Genomic DNA, 15841 nt, shown 5'->3' with positions numbered 1-15841 from the left:
TGTTATTCGATATTCCCATTACTTATAAACAATAAAAAATAGTTTTAAATGAATGAATAAACGTTTTAATTCAATTTTCGACCAATACGACACATGTAAAGTGCTCATTACTTATTCCAATCCTTCATTACTTATTCGATTTTCTCATTACTTATTGGATTTATTATCATTTATAAATAATGTAGATAGTTTTAAATGAAGAATGAGACGATTTCATTCTATTTTCGACCTGTTTATCGGAGATACTGTACTCATTATGTATTAGAATCTGATATTTCTTTAGAATCTATTGTTCAAATGAACGGTGAAATACGTATCAATTATTATATCCATAACTTATTCATACTTTCATTTTTTATTCTGAAACTGGTATTACTGAATTGAATTCTCACTTTTCTTACTCTTTACCCTTTGTCCACTTTCCTGTCCATACTTGATTAAAACAAATCATTTGTTATTTCTATTACTTATTGGAGTTTTATATGTCGAAATCAATGTTCACTTCCTGCTCGAATCCTTTACAATGAATAATTTTCTTATTTTCTTTTATTTTAATATATCAGTTTGCTGTATCTTGTACGTTTATTTTGACTTTAATCCAAAGTTTATTTACCGACTGGCATTACTGACAATATAGATGAAAACGTTAATCAATTATAAGTATTCCTAATAATCCTATTAGTCTATGTTTCTATCATGTCGCAGCCATTTAGCTACAAAAAACATGATGGAAGATTAAATGGAAACTTTAGAAAATCTCGTCAGGTCATGTGAATACGGTCCATACAAAATGGCTGCAAGATGATTGGCAAATATATAATTGAATTATGAAATGTTTTAATGAGTAATGTCCTTCTGTATTGTCCGGTATGTAGAAAAAATATTGTTGTTTTTCCCCTCCACTCGGGTGCACCAATTTAAAGAAGATTTGAAGTCGTTCTCACGACATTTGTAGGTGGAAAGAACGAAAGTTCTAGGTCGCTAATTTGCCAATTTTAATTTCGTTTTTTTTCACTCTACTTTTGTCGTTTTTTCGTGGCGAAATAAAGAAATGGCACAAATCATAGAGGCATAAAAAGAAAAACCAATCAAATTGTAGCATTTTGTAGGAAAAGAGACAAACATAAACACCATTGTGAACATATACATTATGGCCTCTCTCGTAAATTCCCTAACTCATTCATATTAAAATACAAAATGTCAGATCATAACACATTTTTAACTCAACATACACAATTTAGGTACCATTGTCATCGTTAAGATATAAAAACAACACATATAGAAATCCAGTTCATTTACATGAATTAAATTCGTAACAAAAATCAAAGTAAAGGTAAGAAAAAATGTACTCCAAATGTTTCTCCTACGATACATGCAGATATTGCTATACTCAGTTTTTTTTATCTGACCCGTTAGATCCGAATAATATATACTTACCGGGATTCGTCAGTTAGGGGGTATGGGTTAGGGTACAAATTAACGTTAGGAAAATCCTAAGTAACGAGGAAATCGAATAAGTAATCAGCATTCTACATGTGTTGTATATGTCGAAGAAAGGAATTAAAACATTTTTGCATTCATTTAAAATGATCTTTATTGTCTATAAATAATGAGGGGAGGAATAACGAAAAGGAACTGAATACATAATAGAAAGGAGGAACAATAGAATGGGCACGTTTGATAATTATTCAGAAGCATTTATAGTGTTATTACATAATGATGACATGAATAAATGATAGGTATTGAATTAGGAATGAAAGTGTCGAATTGGTAATTGAATAAGGAATAAGTAATAAACTGCTACGTCGAATAAGTAATGGAATGAGGAATAAGGAATAGGGAATCAACTTCACGGAGGTTAATATAGAGATATTATTGTTGTTATAGTCTGTATTTATCCATACTCCATGTTAGATGTGGTACTTGTATCACAATTTAGACAGTTAGAATTTGTAAAATGCGAAATCAAGAGTTTCTTATGAAACTGATAAATAAATCGGCCTGTGCTGTTAAGGAAAGTTATATGTTCACTGAATGTTCGTGGTCTCACGTGTACATAAATCAGTATGTAGTTATTTTAATGTCAGATGTGCTATTTTTGTGATCAGGGAATCCCGCTATGGGCCGAATTTCACGTGACATTGATAACAGAAAGTACTGTTTGTTATTCAATGTAGATACCTTGATCTATAACGGGTAACTCGTGAGGAGATAGAAATGATTCACAAACAATTAAAAATGGGCATGGCAACTTATTTTTGTAACAGGCCACGGAAGTGGGCACTCCCATAAGGTTATATCATACTATGAGCCATTTTGTCACGGGATATCGAAGAGCAGCGTTTGGGTGACAGCTCGACAGGTATGTTAATTCGAATATTCTTACCAGTATTTCGTGTTATTGTATTCAAATTTAAAGTATAATTATGTACTTATATTGAGTTCCTATTGATTTCGGTTGATTTCTGTCTTTATAAGAGTCCTTTTCTTTCGAACGGCTCGTCAGCACAGTAAATTATCGAGATGGGACCACGTAATAACTAGACGAGACGTCCTCAAATACAGGATAATTTGTTCCGTCTGCCTTAATCAACACACATTTAGGTAATTAAAATTTTAACGGTGCTAAAAAGGGACCATGTGACGGTGCCTATAATTTTGTATTTCGGAACAGACATACAGTTGTTCACAACAAGCCACTGGTAGTTTAACACGACAGTATACGATACATTCCACGTGTGCTCTCGCTAAATTCTTCCCTGTTAAGTTACTATACGAGTAGATTACATCGTTTCCCATTTTTATCATTCATTTTCATTTTTTATGGGTTTTTTCACCTCTTTCTGCGACTGTGAAATGCAGGACGAAACATTATCACTTATTTATATACATTACCACGGACTTATATACACAAAATGTTTAGTATATTTAGTAACGGGCTTAAGTCCGTGACATTACAAAGATTTAATTATAAAATGTTACTAAATATAGTTTGAAACGGGAAATCACCGTTACTAATAATAGATATATTTGTTGATTTTCCTCTCTTAGTGTTGCTTTTTATAACCAGTACATTAATCACACACCGTAAAACATGTCGAGCGATAAAATGGTTCTTTATCTGAACTATTTTAAGACAGAAGTCGAGAACATGAAAGTGAAGAGTACAACATTTGTTACATAAAATAACCAAAAGGAAATGTACCTGCTTTTCAGCATTATCACCAAGTAATCTTTCCGATAAACACGCGAAAGTATTTAAAATATTTGTTCAACTTACTGTTGGTTCACCGCAGACAAAGTCTCACAATGACATATTACAATCGTCTTTTGTCTGGCGTCGTAAACCATTAACATTTTTTTACTTCTCATGGAAAACGTCACAACCGATTTCCATGAAATTTTGCAGAAACCTTCTGTGGCCATATTTGCACATTTTTTTTATTAATTGTATGGCCACACTCCCTCAGTGGCCGGAGGGGCGGGGCTGAAAATGGTAAAATCGATCGAAACTTCAAAAAACTTCTTCTCAATGCCCAAATATGGTAGAATCAAATAATCTTGGTCGATCGAAAACCTTAGGGTGCTTTTCCAAAATTGTAAATTTCATTACCCCAGGGTCTCACATTTCCCCTGAGAAAGGGGTAAAGTTTACCATCGTTATACAGAAAAATACATTTTTGGCTCTAATTTGTTTAAATTTGAAGTAGTTAGAAACTAAATAACATGTGATGGCAGTTAATGTTACCCAAAGTTAATATCATCATTACATGTACGTTGCAGTTCAAGTAAATTTGCTTTATTAACAAGATTAAATCTCTGACATGCTAAAAATAAGAGGTTTTGACCTGACGCCACTTCCCCGTATTTCCTGTTACTAAAAACAGTGTCAAGTCATTAGGCGACCATTGTTATTCAAACAGGCGGGTATATCGCAATGGGGAAGGAATGCGTAGTTTTAGGTTGTACTAATAGAGACACCGATAAACAAGAAAATTTGAAGTTCAATCGCATTCCAAAAGATGTTATTAGTAGATCGAAATGGTTGAAAGCTGTTAACAGAATAGATCCAAATACTGGAAACCTGGTGACGACGGGGCCTGGGTTTGCAGTGACCATTTTATTGTTGGTAAGTATAATTAGTAACATGTAACAGTTTGTATGTCACTGAGAATTTGTGGCATACTGCTAGGATTTACACAGCTACTAAGTTAGCATCTGTTTAACACACAAGTACAGAAGTACAGTATGTGCCTTCCTTGAATCTATTCATATTCAAGGTTACTCTGACGAAGATCACTCTGGCGAAGAGTGTAATGAAAGCAAGTGTCTGGTTGACCGAGACTAGCAAGGCAATTGCATCTACGATATAAATAGCCATATCGTGTATGGTGTATCGTGTATATTTGTGTATTTGGTATTGTCATATACAGATATTACGTAAGTATTGTTTTAATGTATCGATTTTTTTGTACAATATGTACTAAGGTACACTTATTTATTTACATGGAAGTGAACATGTTACATATCAATGTTAACTATAAATGATATGAGATGTGAAGCGGGGAAGCAATATTTCAACACATGGATTTAACCTGATTTGTATATATCATTCCAGCCTCATTAACATTCTTAATTACTCTCATGTCAATTAGTTGATTGAAAAGGAAAACTAATTAATTAGCAGGAAGTAGAGTAGTATTATTACTTCTGTTATCAATTTCACGTAAGTTTCACTTTGACATTTTCAATTTTGTTATTTGTAGAACCTCTTTCAATTTGGCATATTTGACATTTTTAAAAACTGATCATCAATATAATGTTTGAGATTGAATCTTAAATAAGCTCTTAAGTTTGTTTTCATATCCATTACTTGTTATATTATGTGTTATAGCGTTGATTATTGAATCAAAAAAATGTTTAAAATAAATGTATTGAAATAATCATCATACATTTATATTTTTAAATGTTTTGATAGGAGGTAACATTGTTAGCTTCACATGGATGTAATCAATGAAGTTATAGCAACAGTAGATAGAAGTTATATTTAGTTACGTTTATTTTTGGCAAATGGAGATACCCCTGTCCATTTATAGAGATATGGACTTTATTTAGCCACACAGAAATCTGGTTCATATATTGCCCATTATAAGTGATAATAGCATGTTTTGTGTTGTTATTCATTTTCACAATGAAAAATACCTTTAATGTAACATTTTCAAATAAAGACTACGTTACTAAAAGTGATGATAAAAATATGATAATTTTAACATATATTTTCAATACGCCTTAAATAAAAACAATGAAAAGATATTACTTCTAATTAAAAGTACTGGAAAATATTTCTAAGAAAAAGACAGAAGAATCAGTTCATGCATGTAGTGGATGCTTTTTTAATTACTGTTAAGTTTGCTGGTGTGTAGCAGAACAAATTGGGTAAACATAAGCTTCAGGCTTCTGTATACATTCTGTTGTCTGTAATATGTCACTGAAGTGAAAAAATCTTTTGTTGACATTTCAGAGATGGACAAGATTAGAAGACTCAGTTTATTGTGTATGGTCATCTGCTGTGACGTAAGTAGATATAATATATTTTGCATGTGTCACTCATGTAATGTATCCTTGAACGTTTTTCATTGGCTGCACCAGAAATCGATTGTAAGGTCATAATACAGACACCATGAATTGAAAATGGTGCAACAAAATGGCTGCCTATGTTTGATTTTACACTCCACGTATTGATTTAAACTTGACAAAATGTTATTTTTTGAAATTATGTGATAAAAAAAAATCTTAAGTGTGTTCACATTTCTTACATTCAATAAACTGCCATTTGAAATGAATACCTGTTTCAGATCCTGTGTTTATACATATTGACCCTGTGTAATAACGTTTTACATATTTCATCATGTCCACACGTATAAAACACCTTCCAGAGCTATGTTTGGATAAACACATAGATTGTCACACGTCATAACTCCATTGTGTCTCCTACAATATGACATCAATGAAGTTTGAAATAATATTGGCAGTTTATATTTTCCAAATGCTTGCAAAAATATTTATTTCAATGTGATAAGTGGAATCTTGCAGCCATTCCATTTCATGTGAGTCCGAAGCTTGACAAAATGAAAAAATATCAGATTTGTTTCATGATCTCAAGCTGAAACTTATTAATGATCATCAATTGGTGTTTAAAGGTTAAAATAGAAACCAAGAGTTGGAAGCTGTTGTCATATTAAAATTATTGTTAAAGTATAATTTTCACAATCAGTAACAGAAGTTAAATGTAATATTGGTCCACTTACATAACGTGTATCTTAAAGGCCCTAATTAGTCATTGTTTAAAGCACATTTATATGTCATGAAAAACAAGAACATACCAGCACGTCAAGATGTAAGCATAGTTTAAACTCAAATTCAATAAAACAAGGACAAAACATCGATAAAAGAAACATTTACACATAGATTCCTGAAAAAGTACCAGGAGAATAAGATCAGGTGTTCCAAAAGAGTAAGCATCTTCTGCTTCATCCATGACACCTGCCATGTAAACCTTGGTCAATCCAAGTAAGAAATGTACCATTCTTAAATGAGAACAAGGTATACAACAATGGAACCAAAAGTTATCATGATGAGATTTCTGTAAAGCATGGCTTGTGTTTTATGTGATGTCTTTATGACAAATGTGACAATGTGACATGCTAAGTGAGTGAAGATGGGATGTGCGAAGAGGGTGACTTTGTAGGAATGACATTTTTGCTTTAATTCATGTGAATTAATGACATTTATAAAAACAGTTGTACACATATTAAGGAGGATGCAATGTGTTTTTGTATTCATATTTACATTCTGTCCAATTTTTGTTCTATTTCAGTTTCACAAGACAACTTATGCATACAGATCTGATGCAGAATGCAAACGGATTTCAGGTAAGTGTAAATAATGGGAATACATGTAACATATTTTCTGTATATTATGTATATTTGTATGAAGAGGGTATTAATCACAACATACTCACGCGTTACCAATAAGAGAGTGTTGACTTTATTCGTCGACTAGTTTCGCCTCTGTCGCAGAGTATGTTGTGATTAATACCCTCTTCATACATACTTCTTAGTTTTTGTTTAATCGCCCTGCATACCCTCTGGTATCCATACTCACAGCGAAGTACCCACCTAATACCCACTTACCCATACCTGACGTTGGCTCCTTCTCTTTGAAGTTACTTTATGTATATTTGGTTATATATGTGTCTCATTGTGGCAGAGAGGCTTAGGCACTAGAAAATCACTCGCCCTCCTCTCTGGGGTCATGGGTTCGAGACCTACATGGGGCAGTAGCTAGGTACTGGGTAGAAGGCGATGTATTTCCAGCTTTCCTCTACCAGCAAGACCTGGCACATCCTGAAATGAACCCTGGCTGTTGGTAGAAACCAACAATAAACCAAATTGATTGTATCTTTGCATGAGGGACAATGAAAGCAGGTGCTGTAACCACTATTCTGTTGTAAGACAAATTGAGGTATAAGGCAGGTAAAACCATTGGAATGATGTATAACCTTGTAAGTAAATAGAGGACACGTTTGCATATTCTGAAAAAATAATTTTAATAATGGTTGGTTTTAATGGTATATAGATATCTTCGCCCTTTATCTTCACGTTAGAGAAAATGTATTCTTAGTTTGAACAATAGAATGGCAGATCAATATGCCAGGGGCCATGGCTTCGATCGCTGGTGGAGGCACACTCTTCTTTCCAATGGCACGCCACTTCGAGTGTGAGATTAGTAAAATCTGTTACCAGTAACTGAGTGAGATCGGAATATCTAACTAATTTCTTAGTTTCTTACTAATTAACTTTTGCCAATTTTTGTCTCATCACCATGATTTAATCATATAAACACATACCACAGCCATGGTGAAGTGAACCCCCCCTGCCCCACCCTAAATTTCCCCACCCCATACCTAATTTGTAATATGTCATTTGTGATATGATGTTATTTGCATTATGTCGTATCATCAGATTGAAAATTAAAATGGTGATATAGTAAAATTTTCCATTACTTACAAAGAATCATAATGTAAGTAAGGTTATTTAATGTATTATGACAACGATGATATGTGTACTGAAAAGAAATTTCCTGTACAACACAGAGAAGGTGACCTTCGACCCGTTGGCAAATAGATGCATTTGTGATCGCATCAGATGTTACAGCAGGAGGACTCCACCAGGAGTGATAGTGGATGTGGAAGATTGCTCCCTCCTTAGTATACATTGTGATAAAGGAATGGAGCCAAATGGTAAAGGTAAGTGTTGTTTTTATACAGAAATAATATTTCTAACTATTCATATCAACTAGCTTTTCCATACTCTATTAATATAATCAGTTTCTCGCATTCCACAACATAAACAATGTAAGTAAAAATTAACATAAAAGATATATTTCAGTGGAGAAGGTTTGTTTTTAACATTTCGAACCAACGCAAGTCTGCAGTAACTGGAACTTGAGCAAGTCTAGTGGGTAGTGTTAGAAAATATAGATATAAATCAAACAATATTACTCAGGCAAAATACAACTATAAAACACATATAAAATGATGAAGTTATAATACAGTTAATCTTCTATGAATCAAACTTTTCATTGCTTTATATTACTACTAACATAACCCCTTCTGAATTAAGTTTAATGAATTGAACTATTTGAAGTTCTCATATAATGATGTAGTCATAGATATCTCATGATTCGAACCAAAACATTTACCTGCACTGTACAGGTATTTTTGCCACGTGGCAATATTTCACTCATTTCAAGGAAGAGTGCCACCTGCCAATGATATTATGATAGCCTGCAATCATTAGCTCTGTGCTACGAGGTTAATTAATGACTGCAGACACAGATGTAAATGCTTTACAAGCCATGATATTTAATCAAAGATAATTGGTCATTGTGTGATGTTCACCATTACGGTAATTAGGTCTAATTTACAGAATTATGAAAACAACTGGAGGAAATCCTGTCATTTGTGTGATGATTTTACAAATTCCCAAAGTGTCACTTTCTAATTTTAAAGCATAGGAAACAGTGATTTATCCATCAATCATGTGTTCTCCGATTGTTTAGGCTAGCCGTCATCAGAACATCGGCAAACACTCTTGTAATTTCTACGACTGAAGATGTGTGATGTTAGTGCTGTTGTTTCTGGACAAAATACATTATGATTTTTATTTGCTTTCTGTTAAGTTCATTAGTGCCTATAATGTGTATGTATCAGTCTTAAAACGATTACTGTAACATGTGAAGACCACTTTAATACTGCATGTTGTTTCATGGAAAATCCACCAGTAAAATGCTTATACTGTGTGAAATGAGGGATCGATTTCTCGTTAGTTTCTTCATAAGTTTGTGGTTTTTTCCACAATGGAAAATGTTTTGTTTCAACAGAAAAATGTATCTTTTTAGGTCGCCTGAGCCGAAGGCTCATGGTGACCTATTGCCATCATGATTTGTCTGGCGTCGTGTGTCGTTAACTTTTCTCATATTCGACTTCTTCTCAAGAACCACTGAAAGAATTTTGACCAAACTTGGCACAAAGCATCCCCATGGGAAACTGCTTCAAGTTTGCGAAGAAAAAGGGCATGGCCCTAATAGGGGCCCCAGGAGAGGGAAAAAGGGGGTAAAATTAGGTAAACCTTTAAAAATCTTCTTCTCATGAACCAACAGTCAGATTAAGTTCATATTTGATATTTAGGGTCCTTATGGCAAGGTCTACAAAGTTTGGGAATGAAAAAAAAATCGGATCAAAAACGGCCCCACTAGGGGGCGCTCAAAAGGGTAGAAAATTCAACTTTGACCGATTTCAACCAAATTTGGCAGACAGCATCCCTTAGTGAAGGACATCTGAAATTATGTTGAAAAAAGTGATAATGTCCCCTTTGGGGCCCATAAGGGGTGTAAAAGGGGCCATATGTAAAAACCTTCATTAAATGACTACTTCTCAAGAACAATTGGATGGATTTTGACCAAACTTGGCACAAAGCATCCCCATGGGAAGTCGCTTCAAGTTTGCGAAGAAAAAGGGCGTGGCCTCAATAGGGGCTGCAGAAGGGGGAAAAAGGGGAAACTTGATACGAATGTTCTACACAAGGTCCTAGCTGGAAAGTGTTTTTCAAAATCCAAGACGGCCACCCTGGCCTCTATTTGGCTAAGACATTATGGACTTCCTCTTAAGAACCATTGGATGGGTCATGTTCAAACTTGACACAGATGCTTTACACTTGGTCCTGCACAAGAGTTGTTACATTTTTGCAACATTTTAAAATCCCCAGGTTATTGACATATATTCCTCAGGTGACCGTTAAGGCCCCTTGGGCCTCTTGTTATTTCATCTTGTGTTTTGGTATTTGTTGTGTTTGTTTAGGTAGAAATATCATGTTATCGACTATGTATAGCCATGAACATGAAAACGTCAATATAACCCTCTATAACCCACGATTCAAAGTCTCGATGCATCAAGTTTTTTTTGGTAGTCCCTTGAACTTAGAAACATCGAAGTTTGACTGTAATTGATTTTGTCAATATATTTTAGAAATAATGTAAAATTCTCCTAAAACTGAGTTCTACAGTAGCTTCGAACTGGGCAGCAGACATTTTTTAATTGTCACGGTGTGTGTTTTGACCCTTCCCCCGGATTCACTTTGTATGTGATCTTGGTCTTGTTTTCGAAATTTTCCTTTTGGTTTTGTTGAAATTTAAAAAACAAGTGCTTGTCATTTTGTAGCAGACAACAAGATTTGCAAGATCACGTGCAGATGTAGATAACAAATCTTTTCTACTAAAAATATCACAAAGTCAGATTTTGAATTTAATAATCATTAATTATGTCATTATATGGGTTTATCTCTGTCAATCTATATTGTGCTGTTCTGGAGTAAACTTGGTTACATAGATTTAAATGAAGTTTAACATACAAAGCTGGGTGGCCTGTCTGCCCCCGTGAGACTTCCCTGTGAACTTTCCACAGTAGGACCTCTTGCCTTTGCATCAGGTCGGTTAGAGTAATGAGTATAAACTGGAATGACTTGTTTCACAAATGTTAGAAAATGAATTAAGTTTGATGTTAGTCTATTATTTCAACCTCTGATATCATAGCAACAAAATGAGGTATAAATCTTTGAGCACTTCCCATACAGCGATGTCATCATGCACAACCCAAGGGCTTTACCATGGATTCCTTAACAAGAGTAATCATTCTCTCATTAAAATGAAACTAAGAAAATACTGACATGTTAACTGGACCATAATTCAAACACAAGACACGAACTTTGGCAAAATAGGAACAACAGACAGATTTACATTGAGACACCTGAAGTAAAGGGAAATTAGGTCAAGGTGTTTTGTATGAGTAGGTGTATACATATCCCTGTGAGCACAAGGTCGAGTAAACTGCATTATACAGCTGTTCCGTCCTTCTAGTCTTCTTCAATGATGCTAGGTGATTAAATTAGGAAACTTAGGAAAATAAAAAAAAGTAAGAAAGTCACATCTCATTTGAAAATAATGTTCATGTGAAAATGATGATGGTTTTAACGAATGAATTTTTCAACTATGCATATGTAATTATCATTTGCTTAAAGGTTATGTTGTGTTTCAGAGACTATTTGCACTGCATGCAGACCAGGAAGTTTTAAAGCTGTTGAAGGATGTCAATGGTGTACAGAATGGACAGTGTATATATTTGATAACTTTTTCAACACTCTTAAATCTTTGAAATATATGTTAACTGTAAAATAAGATATTTTCGTTTTGCTCAATTTTTCATGGATTTTCCGAACACTTGATTTCAATGATAGATACAGTTCAATAAATCTCAATATTCATTTTGTCACAGCTCAAAATCAATGGAACTAACAAACATGCAAATCAATTATGTTGTATTTGGTACTCAAAAGTCTCTGGACATAGCAGGCAATAGTGGAAACATATTTTGTGAATCCTTCCATAATGTAAAGGGATTTTGCTGATCATTTTTATGATTTATTTCAGTTGCAACAAAACAGAACATGTCTTATTTACTGGTAATTCAACAACGGACAGAAGTTGTGGCACCATTGTTACGAACGGCCCTGAAAGTACAACGCAAAGTAAGTCTAAGATTTTCAGTCATTCTCAATGTTGATGAAACAGGAGATAAATGTGAATAAAGGAAAGGTTTACACAAAGTACATGGAAAATTGGATCAGGTATTCCAGAAGGGTAAGCTTCTTTTGCTTCAATGAAGACTTCCGTCATTTAAATCTCAGTCAATCCAACTTAGTACCAAGTGCTGTAAAACAAGACCTATAGAGTTCTATAGTCTTTTTATTGATGGTATTTAAATAGCAGTTTCACCCCTGCAGATCCATCGGGGTATTCTTTCAAACAATATCGCTGCATAGCAAACCCTCATCTTTCTTTTTTCAATATGAAATTGATATCGAATGAGTTGTGGTCACTGCAGACTAGTGGGAGGGGTGAGGGAGAATTGGGGGGGGGGGGTTCAGTGTCTCTTGTAAAAGTTGCAATTTATGTTCATGTCTTTTGAACAAAATCTATATGCCGATATTATTGCAGCTTGTAGTATCTAAAAAGATTAAAACTATCTTATTCATCCTTATATCTGACTTTCTGATAGGCTGGTGATTATATTCATGGTGAGACTGTCCATGTATCTCAGTGTTCAGTAAGACATCCACTTACAAACAACAATTTGTTTTTGTGTTTATGAAATGTAAAACAATAACCAAGGTCATATGAGGTTGAGTGTCAAGGGGGACAACAAGGGTGAAAAATAAACCACAGGAAAGTAGTGTAGATAGGAAAAAATGAAAATATACATGTCTAGAGTGTGGAGGTGGAGGAAACGCTGATCAATTGCTCCTTATGAGAAGACACGGAAGAAAAACACTGATCATGCAAGTCATAACCCTTGGTCGTCACATTCTTAGCATATAATCACCGCTTTGTGCGTCCATCTGTCTGTCATAATTTTGTCTGGAGCATAACACAAAAACTATAAGAGGTATCAACATGAAACTTTATATGTAGGTAGATCACAACAAGGAGATGTGCAGTGCTCAAGAATCATAACTCTTTTTTGCATCATATAGGAGTTATTGCCCTTTGTTATTTTTCATTTTGTCTCGATCAGGAAGCAAAACCTGAGTTGGTGATATGTCCAATAACTCAACTTTTATCAATCAAAATGTTGTGCTATAAAGTATTGGCAGTACTGTATATGTTGTTTTCCCGTTTATTTAGCCCCAAACCAGTCTTCATCCACAACAGGCAAAGTAACATCTGAGAACATACCTACTCCTACTTATATACCAATATCCCCAGGAAATGTATTGGTGAATTCTAAGTCAGGTATGTAAAAACATGAACGGACTCATTAAAAATAAAACAAAACTTTTTTATTTCTAAATTTGAATTTCTGTGTTGAATTAATCATACGCATTCATTAATTATTGTAATAGATCAAGTTTTTTGGTGATTTTAATATTTTAACACTGACCACACTACCATGGGCAAACATAGCATTAAGGTTATATAAGAACATAATACATGTATGTGATATATTTCATTCAATTTGGTTAAACTATGTTGTCTCTTTACAGGGAATTCAATCTCAAGTGATATATTCTACACGTTTTGTGGATTGTGCGGGTAAGAATTATTATTTCAGTTTTAAAACCTTAGAAATAATAATTATAAGTGTTGATGTCATGATTTCTTAGTACAGACCCAAAGGTTCATGATGACCAGTATACATGAAATGATAATGAGATGGCCCTTACTTAATGTTGTTATTTTTCGGTTTTATCTGAAATTCATGAAGGCCGCCATCTTGAAAAAAACTTATTTTGAATTTCTTCTCCAGTTCCACTGGTGCCATTTAGCCCTCTCCCTCCCTCTCTTTCTGTCACTGTCTGTTTCTTTCTTCCTCTCCCTCCCTTCCTACCTGTTTCTGTTTCCCTTCCCCCACCCTTACCTAACTCTCTGTTTCTGTTTCCCTTTCCCCACCCTTACCTAACTCTCTGTTTCTGTTTCCCTCTCCCCCTCCCTTACCTAACTCTCTGTTTCTGTTTCCCTTCCCCCACCCTTACCTAACTCTCTGTTTCTGTTTCCCTCTCCCCCTCCCTTCACTCTCCCTCTGTTTCTGTTTCCCTTCCCTCACCCTTAAAAAACTCTCTGCTTCTGTTTCCCTTCCCCCACCCTTACCTAACTCTCTGTTTCTGTTTCCCTCTCCCCCTCCCTTACCTAACTCTCTGTTTCTGTTTCCCTTCCCCCACCCTTACCTAACTCTCTGTTTCTGTTTCCCTCTCCCCCACCCTTACCTAACTCTCTGTTTCTGTTTCCCTCTCCCCCTCCCTTCACTCTCCCTCTGTTTCTGTTTCCCTCTCCCCCTCCCTTCACTCTCCCTCTGTTTCTGTTTCCCTTCCCCCACCCTTACCTAACTCTCTGCTTCTGTTTCCCTTCCCCCACCCTTACCTAACTCTCTGTTTCTGTTTCCCTCTCCCCCTCCCTTACCAAACTCTCTGTTTGTTTCCCTCTCCCCCTCCTTAACTAACTCTCTGTTTCTGTTTTCCACTCCCTCCCTCTTTCTATCTCTCACTTTCTTTCTTACCTCTCACTCTCCCTCTGTTTCTTTCTCCCTCTACCTCCCTCTCACTCTCTGTGTGGTTGTTTCCTTCTCCCTTTCTCTCTTTCTCTCTCTGTTTCTGTTTCTCTCTGCCTTCCTCCCCTTTTCTTACTCTCACTCTCCCTTTCTCTACTCTCTGTGTGGTTGTTTCCTTCTCCCTTTCTCTCTTTCTCTCTCTGTTTCTGTTTCTCTCTGCCTTCCTCCCCTTCCTCTTTCTCTATTTCTGTTTCCTTCTCCTTCCCTCCCTCTATTTCTCTCTTTCTTTCTCCCTCTCCTTCTTTTTCTCGGTGTTTCTTTCTCCCTCCCTCTCTCTGTTTCTGTTTCCATCTCTTTCTCTCTCTGTTTCCTCCCTCTGTCTGTTTCTTTCTGCCTCTCCCTCTCTCTGTTTCTGTCTCCCTCTTCCTCTCTCTCCCTTTGTATCTGTTTCTTTCTTCCTCTTCCTTTCTCTTTCTGTTTCCCCTCTCCCTCGCCCCTCCCTCCCTCTCTATCTGTGTTTCTGTTTCTTTCTCCCTCCCTCCCTCCCTCCCTCCCTCTCACTTTCTCTTTCCCTTTCCCTCCATCCCTCTGTCTTTGTTTCTTTCTCCCTCTCCCTCTCTCTGTTTCTTTCTGCCTCTCACTCTCTCTCTGTGTTTCTGTTCCCTTCTCCCTCCCCTTCCTTCCTCCTTCTGTCTCTGTTTCTTTCTTCCTCTCTCTCCCTCTATTTCTTTCTTCCTCTTCCTCCCTCTCTCTCTCTGTTTTCCTCTCCCTTGCCCCTCCCTTCTCCCTCTCTATCTGTGTTTCTCTTTCTTTCTCCCTCCCTCCCTCTTGCTCCTTGTTTCTGTTTCCCTTTCTCTGCTTTCCTCTCTTTCTTTCTCCCTCCCTCCCTCTTTGTGTTTCTGTTTCCCTCTCCCTTTCTCTCTCTCTCTCTTCCTGTTTTCCTCTCTCTCCATCTCCCTATTTCTGTTTCCATCTCCCTCTCTCTCTCTCTATCTCTCTCTTTCTTTTTCCCATCTCATTCTCCATCTGTTTCTTTCTCCCTCTCCTTCCCTCCTTCTCTCTCTCTCTCTCTCTGTGTCTCTGTTTCTCTCTACCTACCTTTCTCTCTGTTTTTCTGTTTCTTTCTCGCTCCCTCCCTCCCTGTTTTTTTTCTTTCTCCCTCCTCTGTCTTTGTTTCTTTTT

At 35.8% G+C, this 15841-nt stretch overlaps 1 protein-coding gene across 1 annotated transcript; it reads left to right on the top strand.

Annotated features, from left to right (window-relative positions):
• Window positions 1-3937: 3937 nt before the first annotated feature.
• On the top strand, window positions 3938-13707 carry LOC132563767 (uncharacterized; the record flags this gene model as incomplete). Its single annotated transcript, XM_060228520.1, has 9 exons — window positions 3938-4129; window positions 4434-4440; window positions 5522-5574; window positions 6878-6932; window positions 8156-8308; window positions 11654-11729; window positions 12046-12143; window positions 13300-13407; window positions 13659-13707. Coding segments are annotated over exons 1-9 (791 nt in total), but the record flags the coding sequence as incomplete, so codon positions are not given.
• Between the last annotated feature and the right edge of the window lie 2134 nt (window positions 13708-15841).

This window comes from Ylistrum balloti, unplaced genomic scaffold (assembly GCF_031769215.1).
Source record: "Ylistrum balloti isolate Yb309-2 unplaced genomic scaffold, AGI_CSIRO_Ybal_v1 Utg371852, whole genome shotgun sequence".
Taxonomy (NCBI): Eukaryota; Metazoa; Mollusca; class Bivalvia; order Pectinida; family Pectinidae; genus Ylistrum; species Ylistrum balloti.
Note: the sequence above shows the minus strand (reverse complement) of the source record. Positions and strands in the feature narration are given on the sequence as shown.